The sequence below is a fragment of the Euprymna scolopes genome, chromosome 17, assembly GCF_053919585.1.
Source record: "Euprymna scolopes isolate OS-2025 chromosome 17, ASM5391958v1, whole genome shotgun sequence".
Taxonomy (NCBI): Eukaryota; Metazoa; Mollusca; class Cephalopoda; order Sepiida; family Sepiolidae; genus Euprymna; species Euprymna scolopes.
Window position 1 is genome coordinate 80,549,943 of NC_136498.1, and position 16,272 is coordinate 80,566,214.

Sequence of the window (16,272 nt, forward strand, 5' to 3'; positions counted from 1 at the left end):
TTATTGCCGTAAATGGAGGCGCCATTTTTTTTTTTTTTTTTTTTTTTTTGGGGACACCTGTCATTAGGATGAGAGGGAGAATCAGTATTTTAAACTATGACTGAAGTATGAAATAAAAAAAAATTAAACAAGATATTAATTAATTCCGGTAAGAACTATGAAAAAAAGTAAATAAAGTGAAAGAGAACATATATTCGTAATTATTTAATTAATGAAAACGAGAAAGTTTTTCATGAAACATATATATATGGATATATATATATATATAAGTAAAAGATGTTCACACACTTTTGAAGACACTTATTTTTAAAGTAAAATTTAAATGGGAAATTTGAAAACTTTGAAGAAGTGTCGAATATAATGATAAAATCATTTTTATTTACTGACTTCTTTTTGTAAGTCCGATATTTCGCTAATACATAGCCTCATCAGGGCAGAAAGTCCGGTCCATTAATTTTTTTTTCTTTTTCTTCATTTTGGTGTTATGGCGAAGAGAAGAGAATTTACGTGCTGTTCCGGTGATTTCGATATATATATATATCCTTTGAGTTTTGTATATTTAGGCAGAATTTCATTATTCGTGCATATTTTATTGAAGAGGATCTTCGTTCTTCTTTTTATGATCTTTCTTTCGAATTTTTCTTGTTTTCGTACAAGTATTAGTATTAATAAGTAGGATGCACAGGAAGAACAACTCTGACAATGCTCAATCGAGACTGAAAACGTTCGGTAAACTAGGGGACTTTATAAGAACTTTGGATCCCACAACAAAAATACTTGTACGAAAACAAGAAAAATTCGAAAGAAAAATCATAAAAAGAAGAACGAAGATCCTCTTCAATAAAATATGCGCGAAAATATATATATATATATATATATATATATATATTAAAAGCAGAAAATGAAAATGACATTCATAATTGTTTAAACTGGGCGAGCACGAGTACCATTTGAAAACCAAAACATTGTATAAAAACGTATCAAAATATAATTATAAAGACATTTATTGAAAAGTCTGCGTAAGAAAATATAATTTTAATAAAACAATTTTGTAATTTTTAAAAAATTTATTTCCTACTTCGCTGGTCATAGTTTAAAATACTGATTTCTCCCTCTGATTTTAACGACAGGTGCCTGAAAAAAATGGTGTCTTCATTTTCGGCGATAAACAGTAGAAGTACCAGTTTATCAACCAAAGTTTCGTCTTCGGTTCGTTGTTTATGCTCTTAAACCAAATCTAAACAGTATTTCTTACTAGACACTAATGAAGAAAAACGTTTTTTTTTTTTTTTTTTTGTTAGCGTGGGGTGGAGGTAAAATTCGTTTTTCGATTAAAAATTTCTTTAAATTGAATATCGTTTAAATAGGGTATGGCATAAAGGTTTACTTCACAAGATCTCCAGCTATGGTATAGCTGGAAATGTCTTCTCAATTATTAAATCATTTCTCTCTGATAGGTTCATAAGAGTAGTAGTTGATGGGCAAAAATCAGAAGCTCACAGTATAAATGCTGGAGTCCCTCAGGGGTCCATCCTGGGCCCAACTCTTTTCCTGATCTACATTAATGATCTTCCAAATCACATACTTACATCATTCGTAGACATTTTTGATGACGACACTACCATTTATGGTAGCACATCTAAGACAGTAAACGACCAAGTTCTCTCTGATTCTCTCTCCTCTGATCTTGATCACGTTGTACAATGGGGAAAGGAGTGGCTGGTTACTTTTGATGCATCTAAAACCAAGCTTCTATCTTTACATCATCAACGTTCTGATCCCCATCTGGCATCAATTAAAATGAATGGCTCTCGTCTTGGGGAAGCCTCAAGTTTTGACAGGCTTCTGGGCTTGACCTTTACTCTTGATCTTAAATGGAATACGTACATCAAATCTGTTGCCAAGGCCGCTGGAAAAATGGTCGGATCCTTCTATCGATCCAGTAGATATCTCACTGCTGATGCAATTCTCTATCTATATAAGAATCAGATACGTCCAAGGATGGAATACTGTTGCCACATCTGGGCAGGAGCTGCTAGAAAGGACTTATCCTGCCTTGATAGGGTTCAAAATAGACTTTGTGGCCTGGTGTCCTTTTCTCTTCGCTGCAATCTCTATCTCACAGAAGAGATGTTGCGAGTTTGTCTCTGCTTTATCGTTATTTTCATGGAAAGTGTTCAACTGAGCTTCAAATCTATGGTCCCCCCTCGCCAAACTTTCACAAGAAACACTAGACTAGCTGAAAACATTATCAATAATTTTCCCCACTCTTTATCTGTACCTAAACCTAAACATAGATTCCATGATCAAAGCTTCTTTCTTAGAATTGCACGCCTGTGGAATTGTCTTCCGTTTTCCTGCTTTCCAGCTGTCTATAATATGGTTGTCTTCAAGTCCAACGTGAACAAGTTTCTGATGAGCCGTTCCACTTAAGTTAACAAATTTACCGAACTTCCATTACTATCAATTACTATATTGTCCTTTTGACTACTCTACACTCTTTAACCCTTATCCTTGAGTGGCCTATCGGCCTTGATAAGTGGTGACGCCTATGTAAAAAAAAACAAAATAGGGAATAGTTAAAATATTAAGATACTTTTTTGTTGTTGATTAAAGGTTAATTTTAGCAAAAATCAACCTATTGTCTTTAGTTATCTGCCTTCCCACGAGGCAGGTAACTAGGAACAATAGGTTTTTTAATTTGAGGGATATTTAGCTCTTTTAAGGTGGGGGGGGGGATACTCTAGGATAAAAATGAAAATTGCCTCGGTCAATTTTTACCTGGTTTGCACCTTAACTTTTTTCTTTAAAATGACTACTTGAGTAGGTTTTCGGGTATGCCGAAAACGAATATCGCATTTAAATTTTCGCGCAAATAAGTAATTTTCTGGGTATTAAGCAATGTCATTTCTTATATTATTGTTGGTGGCCATTTTAGTAAGCGCGAGCACATGTGTTAACGCAACCCCAATAAACTACACGCAAGCATGTGCGTACCAAGATGGCCAACAGCGATAATATAAGAAATGACATTGTTTAATATCCGGAAAGCTACTTATTTGCAGAAAATTTAAATGTGATATTTGTTTTCAGCATATCCGAAAACCAGTAAAATCATCATTTAAAACGAAAATGTTAAGGTGGAAGGAAACCAGGTAAAAATTTACTATTGCCTCAAAGATTCTCTGACAGAGAACAGATACTACACCTTAATCTTAGCTGGCGAGCTAGATTGGTTGTACAAAACAAGTTTAGCATATTAGGTGGTTATAAGTACCTATGTCCTAAATCCCAACATTTACAGATATGAAATGGAACAGATGCATAGAAGGTATTGCCAAGGCTGCTGTAAAGTAGGTGAGATACCTCCACCATGATAGAAAACTCATACCTGCCAGTATCCTATCTCTATAAAGCCACCATTCGCTCATACAGTGCTTAGTATTGCACCAGTACAGATTTGGCATACCCCCTCTCTATTAAACACAAGGTATATTAAAAAAAAATGTCTAATTTCCACGCTGTCTGCTAAGCTCCAACCTTGATCCTATTGCCGCAATGTTGCACATCATGCTTCTTTTACATTTTACTTTAATGGAATGTCCTTTCATGAACTTTTGGAACTTGTGCCTCCTCGACATAAATACCAGCAACTAATCTGAAAATCAGCAAAATTTCACCCTTTCACTGTAGGAGGGTCACTAATTCACAGTAACCCATTGTGTCTCAATATGGTAAAAAAACAAAAAACAAAAAAAAAAAACACCTCAATTTGTCCTACCTGCTATCATTTCACCGTAACCAATCAAGATGTTTAATTTTTTTAAAGGCAATTTTTGATGTGCTTGAAGGTAAAAATTAATCCAATTTGCTATGAAATGAAGATTTGTGTAAATTGTAATTTTCAAAAAAAAAAAAAAAAAAAAAAAAAATGTTATCTGTGTGAAATTATACTATAATTACTTCTATTGCTAGTGTGTACTATCTTCAATGCTTAATTCAGTGGAAACTATATCTGTTCTGCTCCATCCTCCCAAGCATTACCTCCTTTGAGGAAAGGGTAGTGTGTCAATAAATGGTCACAATCGACTGTTCATTAACAATCTGAAAACCTACATGATATATTGTTGGTTATTTTAATCAACATCAGTATTTTATTTTCGTTGCTGGCTGGTCATGTGTTCTTGTGTTGCTGTTTATCTTTTTTTTTTATTTTTTTTCATTAATTTTTTCTAGTTGGGGTTGGGGCATCCATCTAGTTATTCACCCGCTATCTCAGACATTCTAATTGAGAGATTTCTTTGATGTTCACCCCCCTCCTCATTTAAGTGCAATTGTTTGTATCTCTCTTGCACTTGGTTCACTAGGTATATTTGTTAGATAGTTTTAAAATTCTTTTTCAGGAGTTTGATTGCTCTTATAATTACTGAAATTATGGGGTTCTTCCTAAGATTCCAATTCCTTTTCATACCGTATGTAAGACTTTAGTATTTCATTATCTTTTCCCTCTCTGCCCTGTTTAACCTAGCATCGTTAGAGACACTAACTTCGACTAAGATCTATCAAAATTGGAACTAATTCTGTTAGCTGAAACAAAAACCATTTCACATACTTTCTTAATATGCAAACGTTTTTAAAAGAATGAAATATTTATTAAACCAGATAATCCTCCAATGGTTGAGAGACCAGGTGGGGGATACTTATATTTGAAGTGCATTGTTTAATTACTGCTTTGTTAGACTATATTAAACGCGTATCGCCTTATTATTGCTTCAACCAAGACTGTTTTTTATCAGAAATTCCATTCACCTGAGAGTATGTTGCATCATGTTTGTCCACTTCATCGGTTTCCATTTTTCATGATTCAGCAGAGTCAATTCTTTGGGGTCTGTTTCATGACATCTGTCTGAAATGTTTTCTTTTTTTCTGACATAACTTCCATATATCTTGATAATATATACTAGTGAACATATCTATTGCAAACATACCAAAGAAAGCCATTGTCACCAATGTCATAGACATTACGCATTATCGCATGAATATCTTTCCCTATTATTATTAAATTTTGCTATGTATGCAACATGTCGTTTGGTGTTAAAACTTATAATAAATGAACATACGTGTTTTTTTTTTCATCTTTTTCATATTTTCCTTTTAGTTTCAAATACGGTTTGGTTTCTTCACTTGAAAAGAAGAAATTGAAAACGGAATTATGAAAACCAAGAGAGTTTCTGCTTTAGCTGTATTCAAAAAGGTGAGTTGATCATTTTACTTTTAGGAATTTACCTTTCATTGAACTTTTTCCAACAAGAGGAACATTTTTTAATTTTTTTTTTATTTGTTTATTTAATAATAAATTGGTAAATTTATTTAATGTAATTTGTAATCAGAATCATTACTTTTAATGTTAAAAGAAAAAAATAAAACCAAATCTTTCTGATGTATCTTTTTTTTTTCTTTTTTTTTTTTTTGTAATAATAAGCACCCACTTCAGACAAGACATGAAGCCACTTCATGTAAGAAGCTAAAAATATATTTCAAGGTCAAAAACTAAACACCGATAAGTGTTAGATGGAATAGATTTCAACCTGAAAACAGCAATTTTTCTCTCTATGTCAGAAACTTTCACATTTCATTTATATTGCTTAATTACTGTTTTAACTATATTAAACACGTATCACCTCATTAATGCTTCTACCGATATTCTAAAATAATATTCATATTTATTTATTTTAAATAAACATTTCATGTTTATTTATTTTGTTAAAGGACAAAATAGTTACGAGACTGCTGAAAATAAACCCAGGGTTCACTTTCTACTCTCCTTCCTGTATAAAAAAAATATGCTTCACTACAATTTATTTTTAAAAATACATAAACTGATCCAGTTGTTTCCTAATCTGTAGAAGTTTATAAATAGTCATATCAAAAGGAAAATCACCTAAGAGGAATAACTATTATCCTTTTAGTAAATTCGTTCCTTTTTTTTTTTTTCCTTGCATCTTGATTTGATTCATTATTAAATCAAAACCAGATTCACTTTTAACTTTGACACTGAAGCTGTGAAAGTATTTATGGGATTTAAATATCAACTTCTTATTTAATGTCCATTAGTTTTTATTACAAAATAGTTTTTTTTTTTTTTCAAAAACATATTTTAAATTTAATTCTTTCCAAAATTGTTATGGATCAAGAGAAGAATAAGGACCCTAAAGTTTGGTTAATAAAGTTTTTAATATCATAAAAACTACTTGTCGGCGACAATTTTAAATGTGATATTTGTTCAAAATAAAACCAAATAGATAAATAAATCAACTTTTAAAAGGTAAGTTTTTAATTGGTACTCTTTTGCACTTTGATCTAAAACTTTTTAATCTATTTAAACTAAACTTTTTAATGGCAGGCATTTTATTTTTTAAATAAAGAAACACCCGCTATTCCAATCCAGTGTCCCATTTTGAGAAGAATAAGCTCCCCAAAATGAGGCACTTTGAACTGATTTTTATTTAAAAAAAACATTCATGTATTTTTGTTAAAATATTTTGTTCCTTACATTAAGACTTATATTTTGTTTAAATACTTTTATTAAAGTTTTGTAAATATATAAAAAAAAAAAAAGAATGCAGTCTTTGGTTTAAATAGTTTTAATAAAAGATTTTGTAAATATAAATAAAAAAAACACATTCTACATAAAAAATAAATCTTGGTCGTAAATATCCAAACACATCTGTGTGTTTTTTTTTTTTTTTTTTTTTTTTTTTTTTTACAGAGGGCATGTACATATGCAAAGGGCAAGGTCAAATTGATATTGAATAAAATCTGTTTTTTATTTTTGTCAGTCGATTGGGGTCCTTAATCTTGTCTTGATCCTAAATTATTTTCTTAGAAATGAAAAGAAAAAAGGTATAGGAAGACAATGAACTAAATGAAAATTAATATCCCCATGCCACACACAGAGATGGCTAGTGTTATTTGTCTACCTCTCTCTCTCTCTCTCTCTCTCTCTCTATATATATATATATATATATATATATATATATATATATATATATATATATATTAATGATTGTAAAGTTCAACTTAGTTTTAATTTTCTTTCTTTTATATGTGTGTGTGTATATATATATATATATATATATATGTGTGTGTGTGCGTGTGCTTTCTATTTATTCTTCATTATAGAATTATTGATCAAGATAAAACTTCTAAGAGACAATAAATATATGTTTATATTTTTGTCTCTTTAATGTAAATAATATCCTGAGTATGATGGGGGGGGGGGAGAAAGAAAGAGAGAATGTAAAGATGATCTATGTTGATGGAAACCAGATGCTCAACATTTTATTGCATGACATAACTTTTCTCCAATGACACCATATTCAATGCAGCAACATGTTTGCCATTCAATCAAGTCCATCTTTTATGGATAGCAAAGTACACTAGTCACACATAGTCGATGCATATACTCTTGTTCCAGCATATATCTGTTCTTTCTCACATCCAGATTCTACACACTAGGTAAAGAGAAACGTGTTTTACAGTGACAATAAGTCAAGACTATTTCCACGACTCTATCCATGCTGGTTCTACCAGATTAGGCTGTCTGAAGATATTGGCTTCCTGAGACAAAATGCACCTAGCATTGATGCATTTTGTTTTTCTACTTCCTTTTGCAAAACTTGATCATGTTCTGCAAAACCCAAAACAAAAACTCCTTTTTTCCTCCTTCCCATTTGCCCCCACTTCCTGACTGGTTTCCTAACTTAAAATGTACCAAACATTAATACTATAACCCTTTTCCCTCTCCCATTGCAAAACTCAGTTGTGTTCTGCAGAACAGGGAACAAAAATGATAAAATCCGCTATAAAACAACCAAACCAAATTGCAAACTATGATTGAAGATACAAAGGGCTTGAAGAATAAAAACCTACAAAATAACTGGATGCAACATAAGTACTGTTTCCAAAATAACTGGATTCAGCATTAAATAATCCAAAAAGGGTTGATATGCCGTAAAACAATACAACCAAACCGTATCTATTTCCACGACTCTATCCAAGTTCTGGCTCATCACGTTTGACGCAGAGTATGACATGAAACTGTTTTAGCTAGTGAATCCCTAATTTGGGAGTTTTGAGGAGTGTAGAGTCATCCTTTAGTTGCATTTACTCTTTAGTCAAACTGACATGGAAGTTGTAGTTCATGTCAGGTCCCATCTTTCTTTGGGTTAAGTGAAAGCTATAGTGTACAGACTATTTGCAAAATATAAGCAATTAATCAGCAACCGATTCATAAACGATACATATCTGCAGTTGACAAAGGATGACTTTCTGTAAAACCAATATTTGTAAGTCAATGTACTAAGCATTTGAAGATGGTCTACTTGTCACTTTTAATTTGTTTCTTTCATCAATTTTTGGATCTGCATTTATTAACGTAAACATTTTAAATGAATTTGATTTTTTTTTTTTTTTAATTTATATTGATGCTATGTTTTATTTATTTATTTATTTATTTTTTATTTTTTTCCTCCTATACAAGGAAAAGGCTGATAGCCTGAATGAAGCACCGTCATCGACTGTGGACAAGACAGCTGTGAAGAGATCGTTAAGTGATGTTTCTGCATCTCTTGGATCCATCAGCAAAAAGAAAAATGGCAAATTTCTTGTAAGTCTGACAAAAAAAAGAATTCCTTTTGTTGATAATTAGTAGGGCTATGACAACAAGATATTCTTTTCATTCTTTTGACTCTCAAGTATATATCTGACACAATCAATCAACTGAGAGCCACATTAGTCTATATAATTGTTGTGATGTACAAATCACCCCCATTTTAGAACTAAGTGGCCTCAACCAGTCCTATGAATACCACTGGTTTCAGAAACTAAATGGAGACATTCATACCATGTTTAACCGCATGCTACGAACACGTTCCTCTCATACCACTTTAGTGGCTCCTGTATTCTTTATGATAAATACATATTATATTTTATACACTTTACACTATTTGTGGTTTCTTTCATTTGTAACCCCTAGCACGGGTCTACAACAATAATATTAACGGATATATACTCAAGAGTCAAAACAGTGAAAAGAATATGCTGTTGTCACAGCCCTAATAATTAGTTTAAAAACAAAACAGAATTTCGTTCATCTATTTTCCCTTGCATATTTTGGTATTTTTATCTATAATATAAATCTCACCTGTCGGTATGTATGTATGTATGTCTGCCTAAAACTTTCAACAGAGGCGACGGATTTTCACGAGATCGATATCCAAACACCCAGGCACCCGGGCTAGTATAAATCTGAGTTGTGTGCGTAAATTGGATGTCTGTTTTATGGGCAAGAAACCAAAATAAATAAATATACCTATGTATTAGGGAGAATGTTTTATGACAGAAAACATATTTCATTTAACGTCTGTTTTACATACTGGTATATGTTGGATGGCTTCCAAGCTTAGCAATCTCTGGCCAGATCCATTCTTATCACTTTTATGTTTTACTTCGTTTTCCCCTTTCAACTGAACTTGATAGATAGAGAATTGACTCTTTAATAATAAACATGAAATCCTCATAAATCAAAATATATTTAAACATATCTTGTGACTGGGCAACGTTGAGTGCCCAGCTAATAAATATATAAATTTATATTTAGGTCAATTGTATTTTTAGTGTTGTACATACTGAAGATTTTTCTTTATTTCATGCAGTTATTGATACTTTAAGAAAAACAAAACTTTAACATGAACAAATCCTATTTTGATTACTTACATTTTTACATTAGTACTTATGATACTATATTACATATTTTCCTTTCCTTCATACAATCACTGCTATTCAAAAACATTGGTTTCATTACAGCAATAGTTGAAATAAAATGGTGGTCTCATTAGTTATAGTCGAGCCTTGATATCGAAAAAATGTCATAAATCTTGCAAAAATATAATGTTCGATTTTTTTTTTTTTTTTTTTTTTTACCAATTACAAACACTATAACTACACCTGCCAGAAATCATGGACATGTGATTGCCAGTGGTCACCTATTACACAACAGCCACAGGCGGGCATATAAAGGAACACTAGTATACATAAACTTCATGTGCAAATCTGTTTCAACATTTCACTATCGCAACTGAAATTGAAACTACAGAATCATTATACGAGTAAAAATAACTTTCTTACGTTTGTTCGAGCTGAATAATCATATTTTCATTGTTTTCGAATGTTCTGTTAAAACAATTCCGTCAATGACTTTTACTTTTTAAAGATTACATACTCTGATTAACAAACAATTCATCTTTCAATTTCCAAGTTCTTAATAAATATCTATTAAAAAGTTGCTAGCAATTTGTCTACAGTCAATATTTTATGTGACTCACGATAATGCACCAGATAATCATAGTTTCATTTGTTTGTGAGAGTGGGAAGTGGTGGTCTTTTACGAAATCTCTTCTGGTTTATGCCATCTTTTAAAAAAAAAAAAATATGTGAACTCGCATAACTGAAGTTAGTAACCGAATGCTCTTATCGATGTGCCCACGATTATGCAGTTGCTATAATATCACAAATTTAGCTATTTAAAACAAAAGAAGGTACTGGCGATTCGTGCATGCGTGGTTTGCAAATCTCGTCAAAAGGCAGGTTTTATCTGCCCCTCCCCTCAAAGAAAACTATATTTCTACACAAAATGATGGATGATTTTCTTTTTGCAATTCTTTGATATTTTTTGTTCAAGAGATCGCTCTTTCTAACGATGCCATGTTTGCGCATGTATGATGTTTTTAGCGGAAATACAGACGTTTGAGATTTATGTGATAGAAGATAACCAAAAATACTAGATATTTTTTAAATTGTGATTTCTGTGATGTAATAAGGTATTAAATGTGTGGTTAAATATAATCCTTATCCTCGTACCAATTGTTTTCAAAAAAGCATTCTTTAAGTTATCTTTAACAACCAAATTAAAAAAAATGTTTATATATTATAAAATAGTTAATAAAATGTTCATTTAACTGATTAGGTTGCCAGATGCATAGTTGACTTTGCTACTTACATAGAATGTCCATTTTCTGTTGTCTATGTTGCTCTTATTTATTTCATTCTTTCTGAATTAGGAGCAGGGGGCTCTTTGCAGCCATCTATTTCTTATCATTCACCAACTACATTTGTTGGCTGATTGTCAGTGAACTTTAGACTTTCCTCAATCTTAATTTCATAGATTGAGATCATTTCACTATTTACTTCCCTCCCCATGAGGGTAGTTATTTACAAGGTTGGTTTTTAATGTGGGGCATATCCAGTTCTTCAAAACGGGCACTCAGGATTGATATTTTATTTCATAAAACAATCCCTCCCTTCCCCCCCCCCCCTCCTCCTCCTCCTCCTCCTGATTGAAATTTTCCAAAGCTATTTGCGGTCCTGGATATGACCTTAAACTATATCCGATGGTGAGGGCCCCAGCTTGCAGGCCTTGGGAAGTGTGGAGCCACCCTTTAATTGCCATTGCTCCCAGGTCCACTCTGACCCGGAGTGGTAGCACCTGTTAGGGTCCCAACTATGGGTTGAATAGAAACAGATTTTAAAAAGGAAAAGAAACAACAAAAAAAGAAAAAGAAAACAAATATATTCTATTAAATTATTATTTTTATTTTTTTTTGCCCTGTCGGTAGGGCATGAGAACAAACCGACTGCCCCCCTGCAGAGGGTAAAAATCCCTCAATGGGGCAACCAGTAGGCATGGGTTGCTACCCGTAATGTCTTAGGACGTGATCCTAGTGATTGAGCGAACCTAGACCAGGATACATAGAAGTTTAGGCACCGCAACACATTACTTTGGCCCTTACTTTGACTAGACGGGCGGTCGGAGAGGCCCGATCCGACCAATCGGCCAGTCACGCCAAGCCCCACCATATATTGCCCATTCCAAAAACTCACTACTAACACAACACCCCTCCCTCTCCCACAAATAACCCTACTCCCTAATATATGATGGAAAGCGGTGGCTGAGGGTCAATCGATTAGGTGTGAATATCGATGACGAGGCTGTAAACCCCTCAGGATTGCTACAGATCCCATAGCAATATCAAGACAGAACAGATAATCATTATGATACCACCAAAGTTGGTTATATCATTGTATCCCTGTGGAGGCTGGGCGAATGGGTTTACCCCCAGGCTCTTCCCAAATAGGACTCCGGGGTGGGTGGGGAACAAAGATGACGAAAAAAAGAAAACAAAATATATGGCTTATTCCTCCCAAAAACCACCCAACCACCCAAAGAGAACCCACTCTGATGTCTCTGACATCAGTAGCTTTGAGGAAGAGACGATAAAACCAAGGAACTCAACATTCGTAGTAATAGAATCAATAGAGGAAACTCCTTTGAGCAAACTATCACCTTTTAAAATTGAAAGAAATCTTAAAACTTTAAAACCAAAGTCTATTAAAAAACAATTTAACGACAGCCTACTAATAGAAATCCATAACGAAGAATAAACTAAAGAAATATTGAAACTAAAATTATTTGAAAACATCAGTCAAATGCTACAGACATCCAACCCTAAATACCTGCAAAGGAGTTGTGAAAAGCCACGAACTTGCATTTTGTCCCTTGGAGGAAATCAAGACAAACTTACAGAAACAGAATGTGTTAGATGTTCGTAGAGTCCAAATAAAAAAAAAACAGTGAGAAAATCGATACCAACACATATATACTAACTTTCGATTCCCTCACCATACCCAAAGAAGTGAAAGTTGGATATATGAAAATAAATGTAGAAATTTATATTCCAAACCCCCTCCAATGCTTCAAGTGCCAGAAGTTTGGACACCATCAAGATCAGTGCACACGATTACCAGTATGTGGCAGATGTGGAGAAAGCGGCCCACACATTGACTGCAGAAAAGATTTCAAGTGTGCCAAATGCCTTGGAGCGCTGGCTCTAGATATTGTGAAATATAGAAAAGAGAAAAAGAAGTGACCAAACTAAAACATACAAAGAATACATCCTACCCAGAGGCCAGGAAAATCATTGAAACTAAAACATATGCAGACGCAACTAAAAAAACTACTCCAATCAACAATCAAAATGGTCGTATACATGTAACGGATGCAACTGACAAGAAAATTGATGTCTTAAGCAAACTAATAAAGGAAATGAAAGAACTATTAGAAGAAATGAGGAAAATGAATAGTGCAATGTCTGCAACCAATCCAAGGATAATATTAAGTAAAGACACTACTGAACCACAAAAAGAAACAAAACCACAAACCATTTCTACAAAAACAACCGAACAACCATCAAACACATCACAAGCCAGAAAAGAATCAAAAATCCCCCCAGACAAAAAAACAAAAAACAAACAAAAACAGGAAAAGAAAGATCCCGATCTATATCCCGAACAGGGACTCCGACAGAAAATAGATTTGAGGGATTGGAGACGATGGAAGTTGAACACAATTCCAAATGATGAACAAAATATTACAATGGAATATCAGAGGGATAAAAGCAAACCAAAATGAACTCACATTATTAATAACAAATATGAGCCCAGCACTTGTCTGTCTGCAGGAGACCTTTCTGAAAGAAAATAATACCATCAACATAAAACACTACACATCTTACAACTACATAAATAAAGATACGGACAGAGCTTCTGTAGGCACATCAATACTCGTGAAGAATGAAGTCCCTCAAAGACAAATAAATATAAACACAAACTTGCAAGCAATTGCAGTTTCAGTGACTCTACATAGAACTATAACACTTTGCTCAATCTACATCCCTCCAAAAGATACAATCAACGAAACTGAGATAACTCAATTAATAAAACAACTTCCTAAACCCTTTTTTCTACTAGGAGATCTCAACAGTCACAATATAATATGGGGAAGTAAAGAAACAAATAAAAAAGGAAAAGAAATAGAAAACATAATAAATAAAAATAATCTATGCCTCCTTAATAATCAAAACTACACCTATATGTACCCAGCAACAGGTACTTTCACGGCCATTGACCTTACCTTATGTGATCCTTCCATATATATGGACTATGATTGGAAAGTACACAATGACACCTGTGGGAGTGATCATTTCCCAATCATCCTGGAAAGTCTAAGTACTAGTACTGAACAAAAAACACCCAAATGGAACCTACATAAAGCGGATTGGGAAGACTTCCAGGAACAGTGCAAAAACCAATTAATTATTGAAAAGAAAGATGAAGATGACCATTTGAACTACTTCATTAAAACACTCACAAACATAGCAAATAATACCATACCGAAAACAACCAAAACCAACAATCACAACAAACCTTGGTTCACAAAAGAATGCAGAAAAGCCACCAGAGCTCGACGAGCTACCTTGAGAAAATTCGAAAAGTACCCAACAAGCGAAAATCTGGATTTCTTCAAAAACTACCGAGCAAAAGCCAGACGAATCATAAAGCAATCCAAAAGAACAACATGGAGAAATTATATATCCAAAATTAATGTGAATACCAAGGCAAAAACAGTTTGGAACATGATGAGGAAAATAGAAGGAAAGTGTAGTAGTACACCAATATCCCACATCTCTAAAGACAACAAAATATACACCGATCAAAAAGACATTTCATTATTCAGATAATTTATCAAAAATTTCATCATGTGACAGACAAACAGAGAAATTCAAAAAGATTAGAGAAAAGGAAGAGAAGAAGAAAATTCTATTTAAATCACAAAATACCGAAAAATACAACCAACCTCTTACCTTGCCTGAATTAAAAGAATCGCTAACCAAATCCCATGACACAGCTACAGGGCCCGATGAAATTCCATATGAAATCCTCAAAAAACTTCCAGAAACCTCAATAAATTACCTACTTGAAATTTTCAATATTATATGGTCCAGTGGAAACGTACCTGAGACCTGGAAAGAGGCAACAGTGATACCAATTCCCAAATCTGAAAACTCAAACATCCAATCCCAATCAAGTAACGTCTCAGATCCATTGAATTTCAGACCAATATCTCTAACAAGCTGCATTTGTAAAACCATGGAAAGGATTATAAACAAAAGACTAATCTGGTTCCTGGAAACAGAGAATCTTATTACAGAATTTCAAACAGGATTCAGGAAAAACCGAAGTTCAATAGACCACATAGTCAGACTTGAAACCTTCATCAGAGAAGCCTTTGTAAGGAAGGAACATTTAACAGCAGTGTTTTTTGACACGGAAAAAGCCTACGATACTGTGTGGAAGTACGGTGTTACAAGGGATCTGAAGGCGCTTGGACTAAAAGGCAAAATGCCAATTTTTATTGAAAATTTTTTAAAAATAGACGGTTCAGAATAAAGGTTGGCACAGCTCTCTTGGACTTGAAGGAACAAGAGAATGGAGTACCTCAAGGGAGTATACTGTCAGTGACCCTGTTCAGTATCCGATTAACAACATTGTAAAAAACCTTAACCCTGGGGTAGATTGCTCCCTATATGTGGATGACTTCCTAATATGCTGTAGATCTAGATATATATCTATAATAGAAAGGAAGCTTCAATTGTGCTTAAACAAAGTAATGAGATGGACGGAAGAGAATGGATTTAGATTCTCCAAAAGAAAATCGAAATGCATGCATTTCTGCAAACTAAAGAACATGCATAATGATCCTGTCCTAACTATGGAAGGAACGCTCATACCCGTTACTGACCAGTACAAATTCTTAGGGATTTTATTTGACAAAAAGTTAACATTCATCCCACACATAAACTATCTGAAAAAAAAAATGTAACAAAGCTGTAAATCTTTTGAGAGTGGTAGCACATACCGATTGGGGTGCAGATAGGGAAACACTCCTTAAACTTTACAGAGCACTAGTCCGTTGTTTCATATATGGATCAACCCGAACATCATATATAAAAAGCCTAGACCCTATTCACCATACTGGCCTAAGATTGGCCCTAGGAGCATACAGAACTTCCCCCGTGAACAGTCTATACACGGGAGCACACGAACCCCCACTAGATCTAAGGCGAGAAAAGTTAGCCCTTCAATATTTACTGAAACTGAAGTCTTGCTCAAACAACCCTGCATACCAATGTACCTTCTATCCTAAATATGAAGAACTCTTTAACATGAGAAGAAAAACTATCAAAACGTTCAGGCTCCGAATGAAGGAAAGTATTGAAGAATCGAAAATTCCAATCTCCAGCATTCACAACTTCATACTGCCTAAAACACCCCCATGGACCATGAAACAAGTTGAAATAAAACTCAACCTAAACA

General features: G+C 33.6%; 1 protein-coding gene across 3 annotated transcripts in view; it reads left to right on the top strand.

Annotated features, from left to right (window-relative positions):
* Positions 1 to 16,272, top strand: part of LOC145296833 (ribosomal oxygenase 1-like) — a 71,300-nt gene that overhangs the window by 13,274 nt on the left and 41,754 nt on the right. For all 3 annotated transcript variants that reach the window (XM_080142947.1, XM_080142944.1, XM_080142945.1), the window contains 2 exons: positions 5,159 to 5,254; positions 8,543 to 8,668. In XM_080142947.1, the coding sequence (XP_079999073.1) occupies positions 5,213 to 5,254; positions 8,543 to 8,668 (168 nt within the window). In that variant the 5' untranslated portion in view covers positions 5,159 to 5,212. The remainder of the gene's footprint in view (positions 1 to 5,158; positions 5,255 to 8,542; positions 8,669 to 16,272) is intronic.